This window comes from Panthera onca, chromosome B1, assembly GCF_046562875.1.
Source record: "Panthera onca isolate mPanOnc1 chromosome B1, mPanOnc1 haplotype 2, whole genome shotgun sequence".
NCBI lineage: Eukaryota > Metazoa > Chordata > Mammalia > Carnivora > Felidae > Panthera > Panthera onca.
The window spans coordinates 161016922-161042281 of record NC_138342.1 but is presented as its reverse complement, the minus strand read 5'-3'; the positions used below and the strand labels follow the sequence as shown (position 1 = coordinate 161042281).

Genomic DNA, 25360 nt, shown 5'->3' with positions numbered 1-25360 from the left:
AAAAAAAAAAAGATTGAGCTGCACCTCCTCTACACCCCCTACCCCCTACAAATGTAGGAACTTACAGTCATGGTAGGTCCATCTTTCTCCATCTTCTGGCACGTCTCTTTCTCTATGCCTAAAACACAGAGAGTCATTTTTATAGTTATCCCAAGAAGTCCGTTCCTTTCTTTCCTAGTGAAAGACTCTGAAAACCTCAGTGCAGGCCCAGACTGACATCTATGAACACATGAACAGCATTTCAAGATTTTCAAGGGAGCACTGGCATTTGGTTGACGGCTGTGTAGTCTGTGTTAAACGTCTAAAATATTCAGAAGGGAAGTGTGGGGTTAGCCAGCCATACACAGGATCGCCATCTTCAGGTGGAAAGAACAGCAAGGCTGCCACCTTGTGTCCATGAAAAGTTCTATAAGTTGTACCAACCAAGGGACTATTTCAGAAAGAGGAAGCGACAAGAATGCTATTTTCTTACCAAGTCTGAGTCAATTTAAATTCCAGCCCAGGAGGGTATCCTCAGACTAATTAATGTAGCAGACAAAACAATAAACTCTAAATTTCAATGCCTGAAAATATAAATTCATTCTCCTCCCCACACCCTTCAAACTTGTCTCCAGTCTACCTTCCACTCTACCACCACCAAAGGCAACATTAAAATAAAAAATACTATGCCTTTTCTAATTAAAGGAATGTGTACTCATTGAAGAAAAAATGTTAAATATGAAAGGGCACACAATTTTCAAGCTACCATCTTCCATGTAGCCACAACAAATTACTATCTAAGTGTACTGTCTATTCATAGTGGATTGTTGAACACACAAATGTGACCATCACTATTCTGCTTACAAACCTTCAATGGCTCCCCTATACCTGTAGGATCGGGTCCAGATTCCCCAGTACAACCTCGTTTTCCCACTTGTCCTAGAGTCACAGAGAACTACTGGGCACTCACCAACATGACAGGTTCCTTCCCATCCCTGGGAGAGATTCTTGTTCCCTGGAGCACATCTGTGTATGTCTCTATCAAGACCTAGAGCAAAGGTGACTCTCCCCAGGAAACAGACTCTGCCTGAGTCACCTGACAGCCCGTATTCCTTTCCCACCTCCACATATCTACCACCCCCCTGCATGACCACAGTCTCTGCCTGCTCCCAGGACATGGCTGATCAGTTACATACACGGTAGCACGAGCTATTCACTATCTCTGAGGATAGCACTATAGTTAACAGAACCCCTGCTCTAGAAATTTCTGTTGGAAGGAATTTCCTTCTAGTGAGGAAGAATATAATTCAAATATCTACATGCTCCTCTACTGAAGGAAGTTCAAAGAGGAATCACTCATAGTCCTTAACCTCAGCCAGTTCATCAAAGACAACTTTTATAATAAATATATGGGGAATAGAAACGGTAAGAAGAAATGTGGTGGGAACATAAAGCGTGGTGGAAGCCAAGAAACAGTTTGGAGAGAAACCAGAAAGAATTGGGCAGAATGTTTATAGGAGATGGCAAAGAAAGGTATTTCAAATGTAAGAAATAAACGTAGGTACAAGAGTACTCAAGGTTATTCTACATAACTGGGGTAGAGGGGTGCAGATGGGAAAGCGGCCTGGGAAGAAAGCTGGAACAGTGCCTGGCATGTATACTTCACAGATGGGAAGCTGCAACCTGGGCAGCAGGGAGAGGCCGAGGGAGTAACTCTCCCAAAGTCATCTACTTCCCTGGTTTGATTGTGATTTTTAAAGTTCTAAGTATAAAAGTCCCCACATCAAATTACATTGCTGAAAATCTGAGATGTTAATAATAATGTTTAAGGTAGTCAGGGACATGGCTCTTAACATTTCACAAGTCAGGTTGAAGGCCACAGATGTAACTTGGGGCCTGGAAAGGGACCTCAGCTCTAGAATGTTCTAATGAGTTCAACAGTAAGAAGCTTCAGCATAGGTTAGTCTAGTTAGTTCTTATCAGAACATTAAAGATTTTTTAGGATATTGGTCAATTTCAATCTACTACATCCCTGAACAGGAAAATGTGTAATATTCTAGTAATGAAAGCAATCTCTTCCCACATCAGCACTGTGGCCAAAAGACCATGAAACCAGATGGCCTAGGTTCGAATCCTACTTCTCGTAACGAACTATAGAAATGATCCCTGAAAGTATAGTCTTCGAATCCTACTTCTCTACCATTTGCTACTCAAGTGACCTTGGCTGACCTACTTAACTTCTATGTCTCACCTCCCTTCTCTGAAAAATGGGGTAAAAAAATAACACCTACCAAGGACTAATCAGCTAATACATGTAAAGCATGTAGAACTATTCCTGCACGTGGTAAGCCATTATACGTGTTAAATATTATTATTTCTGTAAGTTGAACAATCACATGGCTACAGGCCACTGTATTTTGAGATGTGACCACATTAAAAGAAATTATTACAAAATTCAAGTCGTCTCATATGTCGGTGTTTCCTGTGCCTCGTGCCACACTCATCCCTATGTCTCTGGTTCTTTGATAAGACTCCCTTCTGTGCCCCTCGTCTAGGTAAAGAAGCAAAGCATAGACCAGCATCCTACATCTATCCTCCAAGTGACCCAATTCTCTAATCTCTTTAAAGTGCCTCCTGCATTGGCTTTCAGGCATTTCTAGGCTTAAGTACATTATAAAGATGAACATATACTTCCATACCTGCTTCTGAGGATGAAAACGCATGATTTATGGCAGACACGGGAACATTGGAACATTCAAAGTACTCCAGGTCTTCCTCTGGCTCACCTTTCACCTCGGCCCCAGTTGATTTCTGACCAGATGAAGTGGACGCCAGTTTCTCCTCGTCAGTAGCATGGCCATCCCTATTAGAAATGTCTGAAATCTGGGAGATCACTGCTCCTTCATCCTGGGAAATGCAACACATCAGATGCTACCGTTTAGGAAGACCAACAGTGGGGATGGTGATGTCTCAGGAATGGGGCAGGACAGACCATTCCACACGGATGTCTGACAAGACTCAACCACAGATTTGGTACCAATCAAAGAGGAAGCTGGGGTCTCTTAATCATGGAATGCTATGTTTCCTAGAAGCTACCTTCACATCTGAGGTTTGAAAAATTAACCTTTAGCCCACCCAGACTTACAAGCAAGAAGCTGAAGTGATCCAAGGCAACGGTTTTCAAATATTTTACTCATATACACCTTGAATTGTTTTGGAAAACCTAGGTACCCCACTGTATTTTCAGATGACATCCAGAAACATCTCAGCATAAATATAAAAAACTGCAAAGGATACAATTATCTGGTACACTTTAAACACTGGCCTTGCCTAATTCAATCTAGTTACCAGAGTGATTTGATGATACTCTATCGTCTATTTAAAATCAAGCACGAACACGCTCCTCAATAGCTTTAATAGTCAGAATTTGCATCATACCCTTTCCCCTCTGAATTTGTACTTCCACTCTACTTCCTCCAAGAAATCATCCTTTAAAAAAGCATTTATATGCTTGAAAGTCTTTTAAAGTTCTCCCTACCATCTTTCTCAGTTAAAAAAGATAAAAATTAAAAAAAAAATTCTATGACTATAAGTCTTTAAGTATTAACATTTTTGCTTCTGAAGAGCTAATCATTATAATTAACTAATGCACAATTTATCCTAAAAATATCACAACTTTTGATAAGTACTATCAAATACAAAAGTTTCTACTTTTGTATCGATTACATTTTGTTGAATCAATTATTTAAAACTTTTGCAGTGTGATACGTGCAATTTTTCTGAATCAAATCAAAGGTAAATTTCTCACAGTTCTTGTTGCCACTTTAGCAGCATTTGAAAGTGGATAATTACACACTTGTAATAGATGAAAAAATAAATCAGAGGACAAATCATTTTTTGTTTGTTTTTAATCTTAAGCCATGTACCCAAGTTTTTGGTCCAAACTGTGTAAAGTTAGTTAAACTTAAAATGCATTCTGTTAACCAGTGAATGCGTTTCTGTAATCATGGTTATGCTAAAATAGTTTAAAAAGGATCTTATCCCAATCAGATGGGTCTGCGTGCTTGATTTTCTGTGTTTCTCAATTCATATGGTCATGGACAAATATTTATTGCTAGAAGGAAATAAGGGTCTGCATGAATTTTATTCCTGTTTTTCATTTTTTAAATTATAAATCAGTAAAGAGTCTTATATATTTAAGCCTACTTATATAAATAAGTGAAACAGAAAAAAGTTTTGTAATAGAAATGTCTTTCAATTCTTTGAAACTCTTTCCAAGTTACATACCCAAGCAAATCTATAATCAAAAATTATTTTTTAAATTGAGATATAAGTGACATATAACATTGTGTCAAAGGTAATTTTCAATAATCAGGTGACATCTCAGGTTCTCCTACCTCATTGGAAGCAATGAATTAGAAAACCATTTGACTTTTAAAAAAAGTTATTAAAGTCCTTCACTTTCTTAAAATATACACCAATATTTCAAATCTGCCCTTTGTTTGATGTCCCAGACATCAAATGCACCTTAGTAAGATTTAGAATGAAAGAAAACTTTACTCAAAAGAAGTGGGAAAAGGATAGTATGAAGGGTTCCTATGTTCTCAGGAGCCTTCTCAGGTCACTGTGGGAAGTTAAGGATCTGGAAATTGGTTTCCTCAAAACTAGATACTCAGACACCCACTGCAAACTCTTCGTTAATCTACCCCTCGCTCCCCCAGGAGGATACAAACACCACTTTGGGGCCACTGATCTAAGAGACATCCTGATGATAGGCATGGACTCACCTGAGAACACCCGTCCAAAGCAAGAGACTGTGTTTCATATTTCTTCACCTTACAGCCACTCCTGGAAAGGAAAAACAAAAACAAAAAACAAAAACAGGCCATTTTGGAATCACATTGGCAATTTCCAAGCTATGAGATGGCGCAGAGACAGCAATGTGTGCAGAGAGAAGCGAAAGCATACAGCACCACACAAGTTCTACATCTACACATTTGAGAGGGGGACACCTTTTATGTCTCTGAATCTTCTCCCAAGAGACAAGGCAAGCAATGAAGTGTAGCTCAGCTCACTCTCTGAAAAGACCTCCTCATATGCTTCTGTGGGATGTTACACACCAGTACTCTGACCCCTACAGGTTCTGATTACATGCCACCAAGCCTTTCAGAGGTAGCCTTAGCACCTAGAGACATTCGGTTCATCTGATCCCAACTCACTTGGCTTTGACATTCATTAGAAAAATTACCACGCCGGACCAGATTCTTTAAAAAAGTTCTTTATTGCACTAGAAGCCACATAAGTCTGATAGGACAGTTCCAGACCTGTGTGCTGACAGAGAAGAACTGTGGTCAACAGAAAGTACAAAAATAAAACTATTTGCGTAAATTGTTACCATTCCTATGAAGCAGTAAGATGGAAAGCAAATGTCAAGTATTTGTGCCAAGACTGGAACTGGGGAAAACTCAAACCACCTGTTATTTTTTAACTAGCACATAATTTATGATCCGAGGATTGGTTCAGATGCTGTTCTGTTTTAACGCACTTAAAATTTCCAGTAAAAACGCCACTCTGACAAAATAAATACATTTACAACTTTTTCTTCTTCTGCAGGGGGGACGGGGCTGGGTGTGGGGGGCAAGACGAGCATATAAAGTTCCCAGAATGTGCACGACTACGTCCAGTTTCTGGTTTTCTTTCCTAATAGTCTTACTAAACGCCACCCCCTACCACCAAACCACCAAATTTGAATTGCTTCTGAAATGTATCCCCTGCTCCAAGCCAGCAACCTTATCCTATCAAAGAAGTCCGTTATTTCCAACAACCGCAGAGCAGTCAGTCCCTCCAATCACTGTTGGGATGATGTGGGGGCCAAGCCAGCACGCATTATCAAAGCGCCACGTGAGGCGTGCCGAGCTGGGGAGCGCAAGCTCTCGCACCTAAGGTGGAAGGTTGGTCTCCACTCCGTTAGGTACAGACGATTGCAAGGCTAAGCTGACTCATGAAGTGGCAGATGAAATGCAAAAAAAAAAAAAAAAAAAAAAAAAAAATCATCAGAAGGTCAAACTCAGATATAGAAGCCAACATGCTATGGAGAGATGGTCTGGGGGAGAGGACGTGCCAAAGGTCCCAGGGACGAACAGAAACGGCCGGGGTACTTACAACAGAAAACAGAGAAATTTCACTTGTTCAGTAGTCCTGATGCACCAACAAAATTAGAGACAGGAAAGAGACAGACAGATGGGAGAAAAAAATCATGTAAAGCCTGGAATATTTATCTGTAGTCTGGTAGATGTAAAGGCTGCAAAATTCTTTCTATGAGGTGAGACACAAATAAAGATGTCGTATTCATGAATGTTACCATTGGTGAGCGAATGATTATCAGGAACCTCTCTCTAATGCAGAAAGAGTGGTAGAAACACTCAGAAATGCCTCATATCCAAATTTATAGAGGAAGAGTAAACTTCCAAATATTCGTGAATATAAAAAACCAACATTTCACTACTGAGAACATTTAAATGTCTCGTCACCCAGATTAAAGGCAATGCATGAATACAACAATAGTGGACAACATTTCTGCTCATAACTACTATAGGTGTGTATCACCAAGAAGCTTAAAATGGTTTTACATTAACTTATCTTATTTGATCCACAAAATACCAATCATGGAGAGTATGATGTCTCTACTTCACAGGAGGAGAATCTGAGATGCCAATTACATGCATCTTTTAAAAAGTCATACAAGTGACCTGTTAACAGAACCTCTAACTCCCCACTCGCTTCTACTTCCACATGCATACTTCCAGTCTTTCTTACCAACAAAGGGATTTTCTACACAAAGCCCAAGTTACATAAGAGGTCACACACCGTCTCTTATAGAAGGAACAAGGAGATAAGAGGTTTGATTATATAACACATACAAAAAAAATCTACAAGGTACATTAAACCAAGAAGTTCACTCACCAAGAACAGAACAGGAGGAAAATGCTACCAGGTGAGGGTGGAAGGACTGAGAGGGTACTTCCTGCTACTGAAAATTTGGTGTACGATAACTTCCCTCCCTCTGGTCCAGATTTAGTCTCATCTAACATGAATGTACTGGCTATACAGCTTCAACATGCAACTGAAGGGGAGGCTCCCAAGGACTCCTTACTAATTTGGCTAGCCAGAAGCACCGCACAGGAAGCACCAAGGCAATGATGTGGCCAACACATACCCCAAGCACTGTCTAGACAGGTAACTAACCTCAGCCACAGAAGGGCACCTGGCAGACCCCAGATCAATAATATTTTTCAGCAACCATTTAACTGCTCATATATAACCAAAGAACAAATCAAGAGCTACTAATGACATTTCAATCACCTTAGGCATTCTGGGGTTGCTGAAGAAAGGATTTCTCATGGTTCAAGCTTCTTGGTCCTGATGCTTTCTGCTCTTTAACTTTTCTCTCTAGTATACTTCATCACACCACACTAGCATACTCCTTTAGGTCACAGTAATGCTGAACATTATTTCCCTGACTCATCTACAGTGACAGCTGGAAATAACAGTACTTTTTCTCATTCTCCCTTTTTACTTTTCATCCTCTGTGTCATTGGTCCGACTTTATTTTTAGTAAAATGTCACAGGGTCACAAAAGGATATATTGTCATCAACTCAAGTTCTGTGAAAAGGTAACCCTGTAACAAATTTAAATTGAAACTTTACGTGGAATAAATATGGCTTGATCACTCTGGGAACTTCAAGGACCCTGCAAAAGTGGTTACGGCGTTCCCAGAAAAGAGGGGAGGGAGAGGGAGACAACGCACAACAAAAGACTAATTTAGTCAGATTTACAAGAATGTTTAAAATATTCTTGCTTCTTACTGCAAATTGACCTCCGTATTGATGGAGCCATAAGCTAAACATGGAGACATAAGAATTCTTAGCAACTTTTTGTGGTAGATTTGTTTGTGACAAAAGTCACAGCTTTCTGTTTTAAGTGAAAGACTTCTATAAGACCTTTTGGGACCATTTTGCACGTTACTGATATTAGACCGGTAATCAATCTGGAGAGATGGAATTTTCCTTTTATCCAGAGAATCTGAAGATGGTGGCCAGCACTGACACTTGAATTCTGTATATGAAGCAATTCCTGACAGCCTGGATAGGATTTCTGAAAACCATCAAATCTCTGCCTGTTGTACACGCCTCTTCTTTTTTTTTTAATAGGAAAAATGTACCCAAGGTGTGGAGGTGGGAGAGGTCAGCCGAATAAGCTGAGGATTCAGAAACAAAGCAGACACCCACCAAGGACAACTCTGGCACTTCTAACTGTACGCCAGAGTTAAGCAAAACAGTGAGGGCTATAGCATAAAGCTCTAAGCTGCAGGTCTGCCCCGATGCACCTCAAAGATCACTTCGGTTCACCAAAACCAAAAGCAGCTGGCTGCCAAACTCAGAAAGTACACAGAACACAACACCCACGCCCGTCGCCACTCACGTTATTAAACGCGACTTTGCCTTCTTGGGTGATTCTAAGATTTCATTAATATGATTACCGGCGGGAGAACAAAAGTCACTGCTTGCTAAAGTTGTAGTTGGTTTAAAGGGATCCATGGATTCGTCAAGGTGGTAGGAGCCCTTAGAGGAGAGAGGGGGGGTGTTCTGCAGAGCGGAGAGGCCCCCAAAGGGACTGAAGTTGGGGTTATCCCACTGGCTGGGAGCCAGCTTAGCAGATGCCTGGGAGGGAGGAGCGCTGTCTGTAGCTGGGTCTGCAGGCTGGTCCCCACCTTTGGCGCCTACTGGCTTACTGACGCTATCTTTCTGTACCTTGGGAGGCAGTTTGCTACCCAGTTTCCTGCCAAGTTTCTTCGGAAGGCCTTTCCTGGACTCTACATTTTCCACATCTTCTGTGAAATCAAACTCGAGTTTCAGAGGTGAGTTCCTGGACTCCTCCAGCAGCTCAACTCCAGAGTCGTTGGTGTCACTGCCAGGGGTGCTCGAGGTCTCCTTAGTGTCAGGAGGAGGTTTCTGGATCCTGGCGCCTCCTAGCAAAGGATTTGCTTTCCCATCCATCTCATCAGCACAGAACTGATAGGATGCCTGGGGGAGAGGTGAGCCCTCTAGGGCAACATCAGCCTCTAAAAATTCACCAATCGTCTTCTTCCTCAGAGAGACGGGTTTGGGCTTTCTTAGCTTGCTTCTGCTGGGAACAGGCTCTGGACAGGAGTTGCCAGCCTTCAGGTCAGCTTCTATGGAGGCCTCCAGCGTCACCCCCATGGTGCCTTCTGTCATTGCCTTGTCGGGGATGGCTTCTGGTGTGCTGGAGGGCAAAGCCTCGCCTGAGACCACAGTTAGACAGCCATAAGCTGCCTTCGTTCCTAGAGCTGCCGGGGCGTCTGTGGAATTCTTGGTTTCTATCGAAAATGGCCTCACTACTGAAATTTTGCTACTATCATGTTCAGGTTCTTCTTTGAAATCCTTGACTGGGTAAGAAGCAATAGCCTGCTGTGACACCTCATTTTCTGAGGGTCTAGAACAAGTCTCAGATGAGCATTTTTCAACCACTTCTGCTACCAGCTGTTCATCAACTTCTTGTGATTCTAAAAACAAAACACAAAAGCCATCTATTAAAGACTTATCTTTTTGGCGTTGGTAAATACTCTCTACTAGCTGAATCTACCCAGACAAGCAGCAAATTCCTCCCTCTTTAAGAGCTTCTATTAAGCATCTCTAAGGTTCAGCAAGGTTGGCAGAGCAGCCTGGAAAGGAACAGTTGGTATTACACGCTAAAGTCAATCTTCCTATCCAAAATGTATACATGTTTTATCCAAGCTATACACATAATAATTAGACCAAATAGAGCCACTGAGGAAAAGACGAAATAGATTGTGAGACTATTGCAAGGCATATTAATATGATGTTAACATTCCACAGGTTAAAGTAACCAGTCTGGAAAAAGCTTGAGACACTGCCAGCTCAGATAGAGGGTTCAGATCTTGAACCGACACAGTTCCCAGGGCCTGCCTGACAGCTTCAGGGTCCAAATGCTACACGGTACACAGATTTTAATCTCTGGATGTTAAAAACAAGTATTCTCTCTTCCCTAGACTATAGTTTAAATAATCGAACTGTTTCAAAATTAAATGAAAAACCCACCATGGCCTGCTCAGAGTAACTTCTCTATAGACTTAAAAAACTGAAAGAAACCAAATAAAATACCTAATTTGAAAAAGCAGATACAGGGGCACCTGGGTGACTCAGTTGGTTAAGTGTCTGACTTCAGCTCAGGTCATGATCTCTCGGTTTGTGAGTTTGAGCCCCACATTGGGCTCTGCGCTGACAGCTCAGAACCTGCTTCTGATCCTGTCTCCCTCTCTCTGTACCTCCCAGCTCATGCTCTCAATCTCTCTCTCAAAAAACAAAACCAAAAACATTAGAAAGAAAGAAAGAAGAAAGCAGATATGGAAACGGCTTTAAAACAAACAGCCTTGGGGTGATGGCTGGTTCAACTGGTAGGGCATGCAAGTCCTGATCTCAGGTCATCTCGGGTCATGAGTTCAAGCCCTACGATGGGCATAGAGCTTACTTAAGAAAGAAAAAATCGACTGGATTTAATAAAACTTAAAAAGAGAATCAATGTTACTTAAAAGCAACCACCACCACCACTACCAATAGTTCTTATTTTACTAAGACATAAATCATACAATAATAAAGTTTTTTTTTTAGAAGTTCTGTCTCAAACTGGGCCAGGTATTCTCTCAAAACACTTGTGAAAAATAAGGATCCTTTCTAATCTGGGTCTTATTAGAAGGAATGCTGCAATTAGGAAGGTGAAAGTGAAGGTATTTCCTTAAAGCACAAACTAAGATAGTACTTTCCTGACTAGTTACCTGAAATAACGATCGAATAGCAGCAACAAAAACCGAATAAATTGGTATTATCATGGTATCTTGTGATTTTAAAGGAAACTCAGAGGGGCACCTGGGTGGCTCAGCTGGTTAAGCTAGGCTCAATTCATGATCTCATGGGTTCATGAGTTCAGGCCCCACAGCGGGCTCCCTGTTGACAGTGTGGAACTTGCTTGGGATTCTCTCTCTCCCTCTCTCTCTGACCCTTCCCTGGTTGAGCTCTCTCTTCTCTCTCTCAAAACAAACAAACAAACAATTAAAGAAACTCAGAGATGACCCTCTAATCCTACTTTCTAGCCCTACTTCTAATCCAGGAACAAAAAAGTGAGCACCACAGGAAGAGTTTTTTAAACCACCCACACATATTTTCACAAAACTCCTTTAGGACTACAATTAGGTAGGCAGTGGCTTACAAACTGTATTCTGCACAGATGCTTCAGGAATTCTATCAATGTCCAATGTAAGTTTTGTTTTCAAATACACATTTAACTATTATTAATACCGTAATCTTAAGAAAGCTTTCAACACATGGTATCTGGGATTTGCTTTAACATACATCAAAAGAATTTCTTTCTAAAAATAGTAAATGTGGCAAAATCTTGATAACTGTTGAATCTGGGGATGGGTATACAGGAGTTTTCACTGTGCTACCTTCTCTGTTGCACAACTGCAAAAAGGTTCAAAATAAAAATATTTTCAACTCAACTGCATTACACACAAAATTTTAACAAGAATGTTTTAAAGTATACCAAAAAATTAACATGTCTGTAGACAGATATATACATAGGAAAATCTGCACACACACACATCTGAACTGTTATGAATTCTGTGCTGATGGGGAAGGGTAGACAAACGACAATGAAAACACATCACCAGAAACCCAGCGCTGCAAAGATTTACATGTATCCAGATGCTGTAGGCTCAGGGAGAAGCCAGGCCAGGTCTAAGCACCCCTGCTCATAACCTAGCATCCAATCAGTTACAGAAAATGGAATCTCGATTATATCGAAATACAGACAGTTATCACTTACTTTAAGTTTTGGTGCTTACCATGAGCTTTTTAGATTCAACATGTATGGTACAATAAAAATATACATTTGTTCTTTGTGCTGGGTTCCCAACACAGGTCTAAAACTCTTGGAATCTCAGGGGTGATAAGTGTCTTTTGTATGCTCCTGAGGTGACTGGTGGCCCCTCTAGCTTCAGGATGGGGGCTGGTCACCAGAAAGGTCAAGCAGTAGACAAGGTTGGAACTTTCAGCTCCACCACCCCCCCCCCTCACCTTAGGGGAGGAGGGAAGCAGGAAGTGAAGACTAATCACCAATAGCCAGTGATTTAATCAATGATGCCAAAGTATGGGTAAAAACCCCTAAACTATGGGGTTTGGGGACCTTACAGGTTGATGACCTTCTCAAAGTGCTGGAAATATGTATACCCATAATAACAACAACAAAATCTTGAAACTATGTGTGGTGACAGATATTAATTAACTGGACTTACTGTGGTGATCATTTTGCAAAATATACAAATACTGACTCTTTACAGTATACACCTGAAGCTAATATATCAGTTATACCTCAATTAAAAGAAACTTGAATTTTAACCAACTTTGTAAATGAGATATTATTAATAATTACATCATAGTTATGTGTCCAAATATTTTAGGGATGCATATTGACACAGATGACCCGATACCTGGAATTTGCTTTATTTAACAAAACAAAAGGAAAAGGAAGAAAAAGGGAATGTTGGAAGCAAGTCTTGAGAAAATCTTGATAATTATTTAATCTCGGCAGTGGGAATATGGAGGTTCTACTTTCCTGTGTAATGTTGGGAGCTGATCACAATAAAAATTTGTTATGTAATTTCTCCGATGTCTTCTCCTTGCCACTGACTTACTAACATTCACCGTCAGTCTCCCTCGTGGGATCCCTGAGCCCCACACCCCACTCCTCTGTCCTTGCCTACAAACCTGAGAGAATGTGAGGGGAGGGCGAGGCTACAGACAGGAGAGTACAGTGTGACTCCCACCCACCCACTTCTTGGAACCTCTTCTCGCTATTTCGCAGACGCCTTCACCATCAACCTGACGCCTTCCAAAGGCCAAGGGGAGACCTTTCACTGACCTCTCTCCTAGCTTTTGGTTTCTGCCCTAATCTTCTCTGTTAAAAAAGGGCAGAAACTCCTTTTAGGTCCTCCCTTCTTGTCTCCATCTCCATCAACTGCTTTTCCCAAGCTAAGAACTGGAGAGAGGGAGAGCACCTCACAGCGTGAGGGACAGGGCAGGCAGCCTGAAACCGGCCAAAGAGGAACAAAGGAGCAGGATCTCAGCATTCACACAGAAGTTCTAACGCTGCCCAGCCCAGCCCCATAGCTCTAAGGATTAAGGAGTTTTATCGGCTGCATTCTGAAGTGAGCCACCCACCGGTGGAATGGGGAAGGAAAACCATCACCCCTCACTGACTTCAGCCTGAGCAGACAGCTGAAGGAGCCCCGCCTGGAAGACACCACCCCAGTGCAGGCAAATTAACATGCCCAGTCTGCACCTAGTCCCTGAGGACCCCACCTTGGTCCAGTATCTTCAGTCACCACTAGAAAGTACTGCGGGGTGGGACAGAGTGGGTGGGAGAGGACTGCTCACCAGTTTTGGGAGTTGTGAGAATGTAAAACAAGAAAACAAACCAGGAAACTCAAAAAGGTAGGTTTGGGTAAGATCTGATTTACATTTGCACTCTGAATCAGCCAAGTCTCCCAGGGCCCGCTGAGCCTGCATACCCAGTGCTGCCCTAAAAGAGAATGTACACCTCAGCTACCACAGAGCAAAAAGTTCACCACCCTTCCCGGCAGGCTCCGCTTCTCAATCTTCTCCCAGTTAAGGGTTCTAGCCACAGCAGTCAGGGCTGGCTTTTCATCTGCAAACACTGTTATGTAACTGCCCTACCTCTATTCATCCTTCTATTTTTACAAAATTCCTGTATTCCTTAAAAATCTTCCTCCAGGGTGTGCTGAGATGCTCTCTTCCTGAAAGGAGTTTGATGAGTTTGGATGATTCTGACAAGCACTGCACAGCCTGGCAGCTTCGTGAACACAGACACTGAAGAGATTAGATCAGTAGATGAGTTCAAAGCAAACACAGAGGAAATCCAAAAATAGAGCGACATTTCCACTTCTGTCACATTTGTTGCTGTTAACAAAACTCTTCCTTTCAATTATCAGCCTCTCTTAAATCTAGACAGAAGGTTGTGTGAATCGCCCAGGGGTGCTTTAAAACATAGATGCTTTTTATGCTTACTCAGGACATAGACTATTCTCATGTAAAAAGGTTTTACCTCCATTTTATCCTATTTTCAAAAGAAAAGGCACAGAATATCAACATTTTGAAGACTGGGGTAGCAGCCTGACATTGTGTATGTGTAATATACCTTCAACATACTGGAGTTGAACATAACTGGAGTATGTTGAAGGTATATTAAGTTGGAAGACAGGCTTACAAAAAAGTTTAAAAGCCTCAGACGGTGACATGCTATTAACAAAGTATTTTTGAGGATGAGAAACATACTCCGCTAACATACACGGAGAACCTGCTGGCTAGCTGCTTTCGTATGTACAATCTCATTTAAGAGAAGACAAGACAGAACCACTTGGAAAACAACATGTATTAACACTTCAGATTTGGCATTACTCTCAAACATGCTTGTCTGTTCCCCCTCAGATTCTAATTTTTTGGTAAAACACTGTCTAGAAGCTCCTTTTAGATCTGTCCATCGGCCCCTGTCCTTTAGCTACAGGAGGTCCCTTTTATGGATTCCTGAATACCTGACATATAAAGTGAGAAAGCTGCCAAAATTTGAACAGGCCTCCTGTATCATACAGACATACACCTGGCCTCTTCCTAACCTCAAATCCAGTCTTTCGCATCCAAGTTGAAGACACAAGTTGAAGGTCTGACTCTAAGGCCTTAAAACAGAATCTGAGAACCAATACATGAAAATGAGTGACTTTTATAGTAAGTAATTTAAGAAGTGTTCACAGATAAATTTTGAGAGGGTCCACAAAGCCCCCGAAACTCAAAGAAAATGTTTCCCCAACAGAGAAAATCCAACAGCCTTCTTTATTGGCTGGCATTTAGGAATCACTGTTCTTGAAGACTGTATTTCTGGACCACTTTTTAGGGTCCTCAAAAAGGCTCCTCTCACTACTTTATAGTTATAACTTCAATCCCCCTTTGATCACTACACTCACTGAAGTTTAAAAACTCTTCAGCTACGGCAGAAAAAAATCTTAACATCTAAGAATAAAGCTTGTCACCTTTGAGAATGCTCAAAAAAAATGTGTTGCAAGTGCAGTTTTAAGCACTTTTTAAAGTGTGGACTAAAGCTCTGAGAGGGAGCATTCATTAAAACATAAATTCAAGCAGGTTTCATTCAAACACAGTTCAGCCCCCTTACATCATTCCTGTTGACATCAAGACTGGACTGAAGGGACGCTAAACACCCAGTGGGAGTGGGTGGGGGAACCGATCTCGCCAGCACCCGGGTGTGGCAGGACGGGACATTAGGCAGACCACCCTGGGGAGAGAATCAAACCCCAGGAACAAACTGGAGTAAATATTTTCCTTCTCTGGACAGTGGTTCAGATTTTGTCATGCAGAGCGCAGCAGAAGGTCAAGGGACAACCAAACTTTGGCCTAAGTCTGCAGATCTTTCTTCACAGGCTCCTTACATGGAGCTTTTCTCTAATAACTGCTGGATATTTAAAGAACATTGATTTGAAGGGGGATGCAAACTGCTGGCCTGCGTGGTGACCTTGGCCTTAGGCTGGCCCCATTCGGGGCCAGACAAGCAGCCACCCACAAGGCCTAGGGTAAAGTCAGAGAACAATGAGAGGGAAGAAAAGGGAGGAAGTAGTACTGACTACAGTGTCAGGCACGGTGACTGAGCATTTTACAAACAAAAACTCATACAATCAAAAGGAGGATTAAAGAGAACACACAGACAGAAACTCCATTTTAAGGAACCTATGAATTGGAGGCAGCAAGCAATTTTAGTGAGCAATCAGATGGTAAGTCCTCCTCCCCACCTCCCATTAAAAAAAAAAAAAAAAAAAAAAACACACACAACAAAACATCCCTGGTGCTTTCCACCGAACAAATGAAATAAAGAATAAATTCTGTATGATAAACGGTACAAACAAACAAGAATTTTGTTTTGTTTTGTTTTTTTTTAATGGCCAGGGCTGCCTGGGTGGCTCAGTCGATTAAGCATCAACTCTTGATTGTGTCTCAGGTCATGATCTCACCCTTTGTGGGTTCAAGCCTGGTTGGGAGTCTCTCTCCCTCTCTCCCTCTCTCTGCCCCTCCCTCATTCACACGTGTATGCACTCACTCTCTCTCAAAATAAATAAACTTAAAAAAAAAAAGAATAGATTCTTTCACTCATCAATGCCACTGCTAGGAATTTATTTTAATTATGCTCACAAAGAGGGCCATACACATATGTACGAGAATGAGGATGTTCACTGAAGTGCTGGTTCCTACACACTGATCTGTGGCAATTAAAGTATCACAGGGCACTGAAAGATCACTGCATGCGCAACATCACAATGGAATACTATAGGGAGGTTAAACCATAACGTAGATCTGTATGTGCTAACAGGGTAGGATCTCCTAAGACATGTTACATGGAAAAAGCAAAGTTATTCAATTGAAACATATAAAGACATAAAACACATTCTGAGGTCCAGAATCCTTCTTATTAAGTACAAAAATCTCTTCCTACCTAAACTTACTTTCCTTTTACCGATTTCTCTTTTTCTCCATTTCACCGCAAGATTCCTATTTCCATCCCCAACCCAGCTCGCCCTCTCCTCCTCCCAAGACAGAGGGGTGGGATTCATTGTAAAAGGTGATTTTTTAAGTGTCTCCTGAAAATTTTTTCCTCATTATAATATTATTGTAAGTGCTTGACACTCTAGATACTTATTCAGTCCTCATAACAACCCTGTGAGGTATTTTTTAACTCCATCTCACAGATGAAGAAACCACGGCTCAGAATGGTTAACACACACACACACACACACACACAAGGGGAAGAGGAGGGAGAGAGAGGAAGGCAGTTGGGAGTCTACGTTGGGGCACAGGCAGGCCATGGCTCAACCATGCTAGACAGTCCCCCAATTAACTCCAGAGTTATCTTCATTCATCTAATTTCTCTTCATTCATGGGAAAGTCCAAGTGTGAACACAAGTCAAGGAAGAAGGGGTCTGGAGTACGGATTCAATGTTATGGTATGACACAAATATACTGATCTATGCTGTCATATCCACTGAGGGGGGTGGGGGGGGGGGAGCATCTGAAAGACAGGAAGCAGAGGGACAGTCTCTAGGAACAAAGCTCCAGTGCCATACTTCTGAATGCTCAGAAGATGATGAACCCATGTGACCATGCTGGGCTACATATCTCAAACAGATGGAGTTATTCCTATCTACTTTATTCTATCCTCACTGGGAGAGATAATCCTACAGTTGTACAATCCTCATATTGTAATATATCTCATAATCAGGCAACTTCAATCTATACAACTATAGAATAGGACCCCTAGTTACCAAGACACTGGCCTGCACCTCTGAACTCAAGCCCAAAATGTGGGTCTTTGTTATTCAGGGCCACATAAAAGATATGCAGACACAATAACACAAACTTGGAAGGCCCAGCAACCACAGTGAAGTTTTATTTAATTTTAATTTTATTTTATTTTCGAGAGAGAGAGAGCATGCACGTGCAAGGGGAGGAGAGGGGGAGAGAGAGAGAGAGATAGAGAAAGAGAGAGATCTCAAGCATGGAGCCCAACATGAGGCTCAATTCTATGATCTTGGGATCATGACCAGAGCTGAAATCTAGTTGGAAGCTCAACCGAGTCACCCAGGCGCCCTGACAGTGAAGTTTTATAAATGTATAACAGCAATTGACCACAAACCACAGTACTAAGATATTCTACATAAGGATCCAAATCAGATGTTCAATAGTCAACACTCCCTAATTAATTTAACCATCAGCTTCATCAGGACTTGAAGTCCTAAAATCAAATCACAAAATAATTTCTAAAATAATCATCTAACCAACCAGGCACAGGCTCTTATAACCTGCAGCATATACTGTACTAGGCATGAAGAGACCACAAAATAAGCGCATGGGGCTTATAATGCAATTAAGGAAACAAGAGCCACACTCAAAATCCCTTCAGAGAACAACCAAATACAACAGTGAGGGGAAAAAACCACCACCTTCTTATATGAGTGCCACCTCACATGTCTTTATAGAAACATGTTTACAGAAAACACCAGCACTTGCTGGACTTCTGATTTTAAGGAGTCAGTTTTTATGTCACCAACTTCTCTTCCCTTTCTAAAGGAGAGATTCCTTCTTTGAATTTGCCGTCATATTCAGCAAATGAAGAGAACTTTCTAGAGCATTATATGAAATAATTCTTTTTTTAATGTTTATTTATTTTGAGAGAAAGAGAGCACAAGCTAGGGAGGAGCAGAGACACAGAAGGGGTGAGAGAATCCCAAGCAAGCTGAATTGTCAGCACAGAGCCCAACGTGAGGCCCGATCTCATGAGCCATGAGTTCATGACCTGAGCTGAAATCAAGAGTTGAGCACTTAACTAACTGAGCCACCCAGGTGTGCCAGCTAAGCTGTATTTTAAGAGAACCTTTATTACTTTGATGCAAGCTGGGCAGAAGTGGGATGAATGAATATAGTGCATCTAAGGTATGGATTACAGGAAAGCTTAGGAAATCAGTGACTGGATAAGCTCAGCATTTGTTCAGAGAGGAAAGGAAACAGATTTTCTCAGTGCTAGCTGAGAGCAGAATGAATCAGAGCCCACAACTGATTTCCTTAATGGTGCACTGATGTCCTCTGACCCTACATAGGATCCCCAGCATAGGATCTAGAAGTTCTGCTACTCTTCAGGAAATAGGCAGAAATAGGCCCCCAAATGACTTTAACTCCCCTTTGAACCCAATCTTAGTTCATATTCTTTTGGGAACAAGAGCAACAACCTCTCCCCTGAAATGTAATTAACAAAGGAGGAACACAGTAGAAATGGTAAACTGCATAAATTGCAGACAGTGGTAAAATATGGTTATGTTTTCCTACAACTAAGAATTCAGAACAAGTAAAACATTTCACTTATTTGATCCTCAAAGCATTACCTAACTTGATCCTCAAATCAACCCTGTGAAAAAGGCAGAGCAGGGCTTATTAATTCCATTTAAAAATGAGATATTGCATGTTAACAAATTAGATAACTTAGATAAAGTAGAAAAATTCCTAGAAAGACACAAACTACTTAATCTGACTCAAGAGGAAATAGAAAATCTGAATAGATCTAAAACAAGGAGAGAAACTGAATTGGTAAATTAAAAACTCCTCCCGCCCCCCCAAAAACATGGACCAGCCTCATGAATTCTGCCAAATATTTAAAGAACTAATATCAATTGTTCACAAACTCTTACAAAAAATATAAGAGGAAAATAGTTCCCAACTCATTCTATCAGGCCAATATTACTCTGATAACAAATCCAAAGTTATCACAAGAAAGAAAAAAACTACGGACCAATATCTCCTATTGAAAATAGAAGCAGAGGCCCCTGGGTGGTTCAGTCAGTTGAACGTTCAATTTCAGCTCAGGTCATGATCTCACAGCTCATGGGTTCAAGCCCCACGTCAGGCTCTATGCTGATAGCTTGGAGCCTGGAGCCTGCTTCAGATTCTGTGTCTCCCTCTCTCTCTGCCCCTAACCCACTTGCATTCTGTCTCTGTGTCTTTCAAAAATAAATAAACATTTAAAAGAAATTAAAAAAAGAAAACAGAAGTAAAAATCTTCAACCAAATACTATCAAACTGAATCCACCAACACATAAAAAGCCAATTTACGCATCATGAACAGTGGGATTTATCCAAGGAATGCAAGGTTGGTTTAACACCTGAAAATCAATTAGTGTATGTCAACAGAATGGAATACAAAACCCACATAATTATCACAGTATATGCAGAAAAAGAATTTGACAAAATCCAACATCCTTTCACGACAAAAAACATCTAACAAACTAGGCACAGAAGGGAACCTCCTCAACTTGATGAAGGACAGCTATGAAAACCTTAATGCTAATGTCATACTTAATGCTAAAAGATTGATGCTTTTACCCTAAAATCAAGAACAACAATATCAGCTTTTGCTACATCTATTCAGAATTGTACTAGAAGTCCTAGCCAGGTCAATTAGGCTAGGAAAAATAAAATAAAAGATACCTAAATTGGAAAGGAAAAAGTAAAAACTATCTCTATTTACAGATGAAACGATCCTGTATATAGAAAGTCCTAGAATATAAAATCAATGTGCAAAAAATTAATTGTATTTCTATACACATGCAATGAAAAATCCAAAAAAGAAATTAAAAAAATAATTTCATTTACCATTATATCAAAAAGAATAAGATACTTGAAAATAAACTTCACAAAAGAAAGGCAAGATACTCTAAAACTGTTTAAAAAATTAAAAATCTAAATAAATGGAAAGACATCCTATATTCATGGATTGGAAGATTTAATATTGTTAACATGACCACACTCCCCAATTTATCTACAGATTGAACACAACACGTATCAAAATCCCAGCAGGCTTCTTTGCAAAAACTAATAAGCTGATCCTAAAATTCATAAGGACATGCAAAGAACCCAGAATAGCTAAACCAATCAAAAGAACAAAGTTGGAGGACTCCTATGTCCTGATTTCAAAACTCACTACAAAGTTACCATAATCAAGGCAGTGTAGGACAAACATAAGGAAAGGCATATGTATCGATAAAACAAAATTAAGAGTTTAGGGACACCTGGGTGGCTCAGTCGGCTAAATGTCCAGCTTCGGCTCAGGTCATGATCTCATGGTTTGTGAGTTCAACCCCTCATCAGGCTCTGTGCTGACAGTGTGGATGGAGTCTGCTTGGGATTCTCTCTCTCTCTGTGCCTCCCCACTCACGCTTTCTGTCTCTCTCAAAATAAATAAACTTAAAAAAAAAAAAAAAACAATTAAAAGTTCAGAAATGAACTCTTACATCTATGATTAATTGATTTTGACAAGGGTACAAAATTAATTCAATAGAGAAAAGGGCAATCTTTCAACAAATGGTGCTGGGACAACTGCACAGCTACATGCAAAAGACAGAAGTTGCACCACTTCCTCACAAACTATACAAAAATTAACTCGAAATGAATCACAGACCTAAATGTAAGAGCTCAAACTATAAAACTCTTAGAAGAAAACCTAGGAGTAAATCTTTGGAACTGTGGGTTGGGCAAAGCCTTCTTAGATATGACACAAGGGACAAAAGAAAAAGTAGAAAACTGAAGTTCATCAAAATTAAAAACTTTTACACATCAAATGATACCATCAAAAAAGTAAAAAGATAACTGCCAGAATGGGAAGAACTATTTACAATCACATCTATAGTAAGGGACTCGTATGTAGAATACATACTCTTATAACTCAATATGAAAAGATAAATAACCCAGTTAAAAAGTAGACAAAGAATCTGAATAAACATTTTGCTAACGAAGATATACCAACGGCCAACAAGTACATGAAAAGATGCTCGATATCATTAGATATAAGGGAAACGCAAATCAGAACCAGGAGATGCCACTTCACACCTACTAAGATGGCTACAAAGAGATGGATAGCAAGTGCTGGCAAGGAGGTGGGGAAACTGAAACCCTCACATGCTTGGTAAGAATGTAAAATGGTGCAGCCTCTTTGGAAAACACTTTGACAGTTCCTCAAAATGTTAGAAATAGAGTTACCTCATGACCCGGCAATTCTACTAGGCATCTACATAAAAACCTATGCACAGGAAGTGTTCATAGCAGCATTAACCATAATAACCCCAAAGTGGAAATAACCCATATGTCTATCAACTGAACAAAATACAGCATATCCATGTAGTGTAGTGCTAATCAACAATAAAACAGGACTGAAGTACAGATACATGCTACAACATGGATGTAAACAGAGGTAGTCACAAAAGACTATAGACTGTATAGTTCCATTTATATAAAATGTTTACAATAAGCAAATCTACTGAGACACAATTTAGATTCTCAGTTGCCCAGGGGTGGAATGGGAAAGGAATGGGAGGTGACTCCTAATGGGTACGGATTCTTTTGGGGGTGATAAAATGTTCTAAAAATTGGATACAGGCAATAGTTGCACAACTCTGTTAATATACTAAAAATCACTGCATCGCAGGCCCTTAAAATAGGTGAACTGTATGGCATGTGAATTATATCTAATAAAACTTTTTAAAAATATTTTTAAATATTTATTTATTTTCGGGGGGGGGGGGGCAGCAGAGAAAGAGGGAGAGAGAGAATTCCAAGCAGGCTCCCTGCTGTCAGTGCAGAGCCTGATGTGGGGTTTGAACTCACAAACTGCGAGACCATGACCTGAGCAGAAAGCAAAACACTTAACCGACCGAGCTACTGAGGTGCCCCTCAATAAAATTGTTAACAAAGAAAAAAAGGACACAGCTTAAAGGCTGAGCAGGAGGAGTTTCCTGCAATTCTTAATAAAATGTTCTAGTACACCACAGACTTACATTTCAGAAAATGCTGTAAATAGCTCTTATGTGTATCACCTGTAGGGACACTGCAGCGAGGTGGTAGGTCTCACTAGCACATCAATTTGGGATTTTAAATTTCTCTTGAGGAAGCCTACAGTGTGCTAGATAAATTCTATTTACAGAAAAAGGTGAAAAAATGACATCACTCCTCTCTCCTACAGCAGATATACCCAAGCATAGGAACCATCCTAGAGACAGAACAATTGTTAAGCTCAAAATGCTTTTCGCTTTTTTTGGGGGGGGAGGGGGGGAGGAAGGAGCTGTTTCTTTTCAATTCTGATTTCTAACATTTGACTTCTCCCAAGACCTCCCTCATACATTCCCTTGTAAGAACACTGGTAATAGAAGCCGGCAGGCTTCCTCCAGACGGAGTTCTGTGGGGGCCTTACACCTGGTCCCTTTTGTATCACCAAAACTGGAGCGAGCACCCAAACCAGAGGTGATCCTCAACCAGTGCCCACTGCTGGGCGAACGTCTGACACATAAAGGACTTCTTTTTCAAGAGATTATCATTTATAGACAGAAAAAGTACACTGAAGTAGTGGGAAAGCTGTTCAGCTCTACACCAACAGCTGTAAGGATTAACATTTGTTCTTCATTCGACCCTTTCCCTTTGAAGAGCTGTCCTCTCTTAAATGTATGGCTTGGTCTTGCCTCCCACCCCCTGCTCTACTGTGCTGGAATCAAGGGCTTCAGGAGGGAAGTGTGATTCCGGCACTTGTGCCACCCCTTCCTGCTAAAGTGGTCTGACCCGAGGAGACTGTTAATAAGGTACAAATTAGCATTTAGGCAAGTGGCCAAAATTCGAGGGTTTTGTTTTTTTTTTTTTTTCAGTTTCATGTCTCTGAATTCCCAGTCCCTCTGATTACCCCAAAGTTGAAATATACTTTATATATGTACATTCTAGGCCATTTAGTCAAGGACACAGGCCTTAAAATGCAGAAGTGGACACGATGTGGTACCCAGGGGCAGGATAACAGCACACGCAGGTCTCTTCCCGGAATGCTGGGTAGAACCTCAGGGTATAGGCTGCAGAGCTCACGTTCCCTCACGACCAGTGGGGCCCCAAGGTCATCCAGAGCATGAGAGTAAGGAGAGGATTCCAAGTGGGTGAGTCAAGGCAGGAAAATGCAGAACATCCTCTTAGGTAGCCAGAATTTTAAGATATCACTACTTAAAGCAGAAAAACATCAACATCCAACACCACCCCTCACGTACCCACCCCTGACCAAACCTAGACAACAACAAACAAACTGGCCAGACCTCCTCCTCCGGGCCCTACACAAGAAAAACAAAACAAAACAAAACAAAAACAAAAACAAAAAAAAAACAATTAAAACACTATTCAGGAGCTGGTAGGGGCGGGGGCAAGTTTAATTGCTTTTTGTAAGAGACACGACGCCAGATGCCGTGTTCTCCAGAGATAAGCTTCTAACTCCTGACAGAGGCTCATCCTAAAATATAAGACTCCACAGGTAAAGAGTAATCTGGAAAGCCACTGGACAGGCTTTAAAAGCTTGAACTAAGGGTGAAGAAAATATTTCAAATCTCCAAACCAGCATGTTATGCTATTTTATTTAAAAAGGAGACCCAAACCCTATCCTCTGAAGGCCAACATCACAATACAGTTAGATGGAGGGGCCCACTAATCAAGACTGTCTGCCCACCAGGCAGCCAAACCTTATCCACAGAAACCCATCCAACGACGAGTAAGTCTTCTCACTGATGAGATGTCCTGGAGTTTCGGAACCATCTGGATTTGTTTGAGGATACATTTCAAATACATTAGAAATCCTCCACCATAGACAGAAACTGTAGAAGGCTCTCCCTGTAGGACTTTTCCTCCATCCCCAACAACTGCAGCAGGAGGAGCAGAGAGAAAGGGCACGTGCTAACAGATGGGACTCCTCTGCAGAGATGTGAAATTGTGTAACTTCACTCCGTTGCTGCCAAACAACCATAATGTGCATCTCTTCAGAAATAATTACTGGAGAATTCGAAATACCAACTGCCTCTCTCACAAAGTAGCAACCGCCCACACAGGAGCTGGGGGCTGATGCAGGATAAAGGAAAAGAGAGAGGAGCCTCCAGCCAAAGCAACAGCAACAGATTCACCAGGCACATGAGACACTTCCACAATAGGAGAGGGACCCTGGTTGAAGACCACCTTATTTCTCCTGTCGCTTCTGCTCCTGTACTCTAAGAAAAGGAGCCAAAGGAAGGGGTGGATAAAGCAGTGAAGAGTCCCCAGAGGAAGAAAGTAATAAAAAAGGCTGAAGTCTTTGAAATTATACCCTTTGGTATAAGTTTTAAAAAGTAGAAAATGGTCTTGTGCTAGTCAGCCTCCAAGATGGCACCCAATGAGGGAGCCATTTATCAGGTGAGATGAATCCCACCTCCCAGCATTCATGTCCCTGGACTGACCCGTTTAACCGAAAAGATATTATGGAAATAACAACGTGACTTCTGAAGCTAAGTCACAAAACACATTACAATTCCCATCTTGTTCTTGGATCACTCACTCTGGTCACTCAGCTGCCAGTATAGAAGAACACTCAAGCCACCCAATAGAGAGAGAGGTCCATCCACATAGTAAAGAATTGAGGCCTCCCACAAACAGCCAGCACTTGCCAGGCAGTAGTGAATTACTTGAGGAGAAGGTCCTCCAGCCCCAGTCAAGCTTTCAGATGACTACAGTCCCAGCCAACACTGTGACTGCATTCTCACAAGTAACCCTAAGCCAGATCACCCAGCTAAAATGCTTCCAAATTCTAGGCCTATGAAAGCTATGTGAAATGTTTATTGTT

The 25360-nt window shown here is 41.1% G+C and overlaps 1 protein-coding gene across 15 annotated transcripts in view; it reads right to left on the bottom strand.

Annotated features, from left to right (window-relative positions):
- The window catches only part of TACC1 (transforming acidic coiled-coil containing protein 1), a 121129-nt gene that overhangs the window by 23055 nt on the left and 72714 nt on the right, over positions 1–25360 (bottom strand). For 6 of the 15 annotated variants that reach the window (XR_009615999.3, XM_060653537.3, XM_060653524.3 and 3 more), the window contains 5 exons: positions 8462–9563; positions 6142–6177; positions 4767–4827; positions 2679–2886; positions 66–118 (listed from right to left, as the gene is read on the bottom strand). Coding sequence is in view for 14 of the 15 variants with exons in the window: in XM_060653524.3 (XP_060509507.3) it covers positions 66–118; positions 2679–2886; positions 4767–4827; positions 6142–6177; positions 8462–9563 (1460 nt within the window). In the remaining variant the exon portion in view is untranslated. The remainder of the gene's footprint in view (positions 1–65; positions 119–2678; positions 2887–4766; positions 4828–6141; positions 6178–8461; positions 9564–25360) is intronic. The other 9 variants (XM_060653527.3, XM_060653534.3, XM_060653530.3 and 6 more) reach the window with 5 other exon arrangements.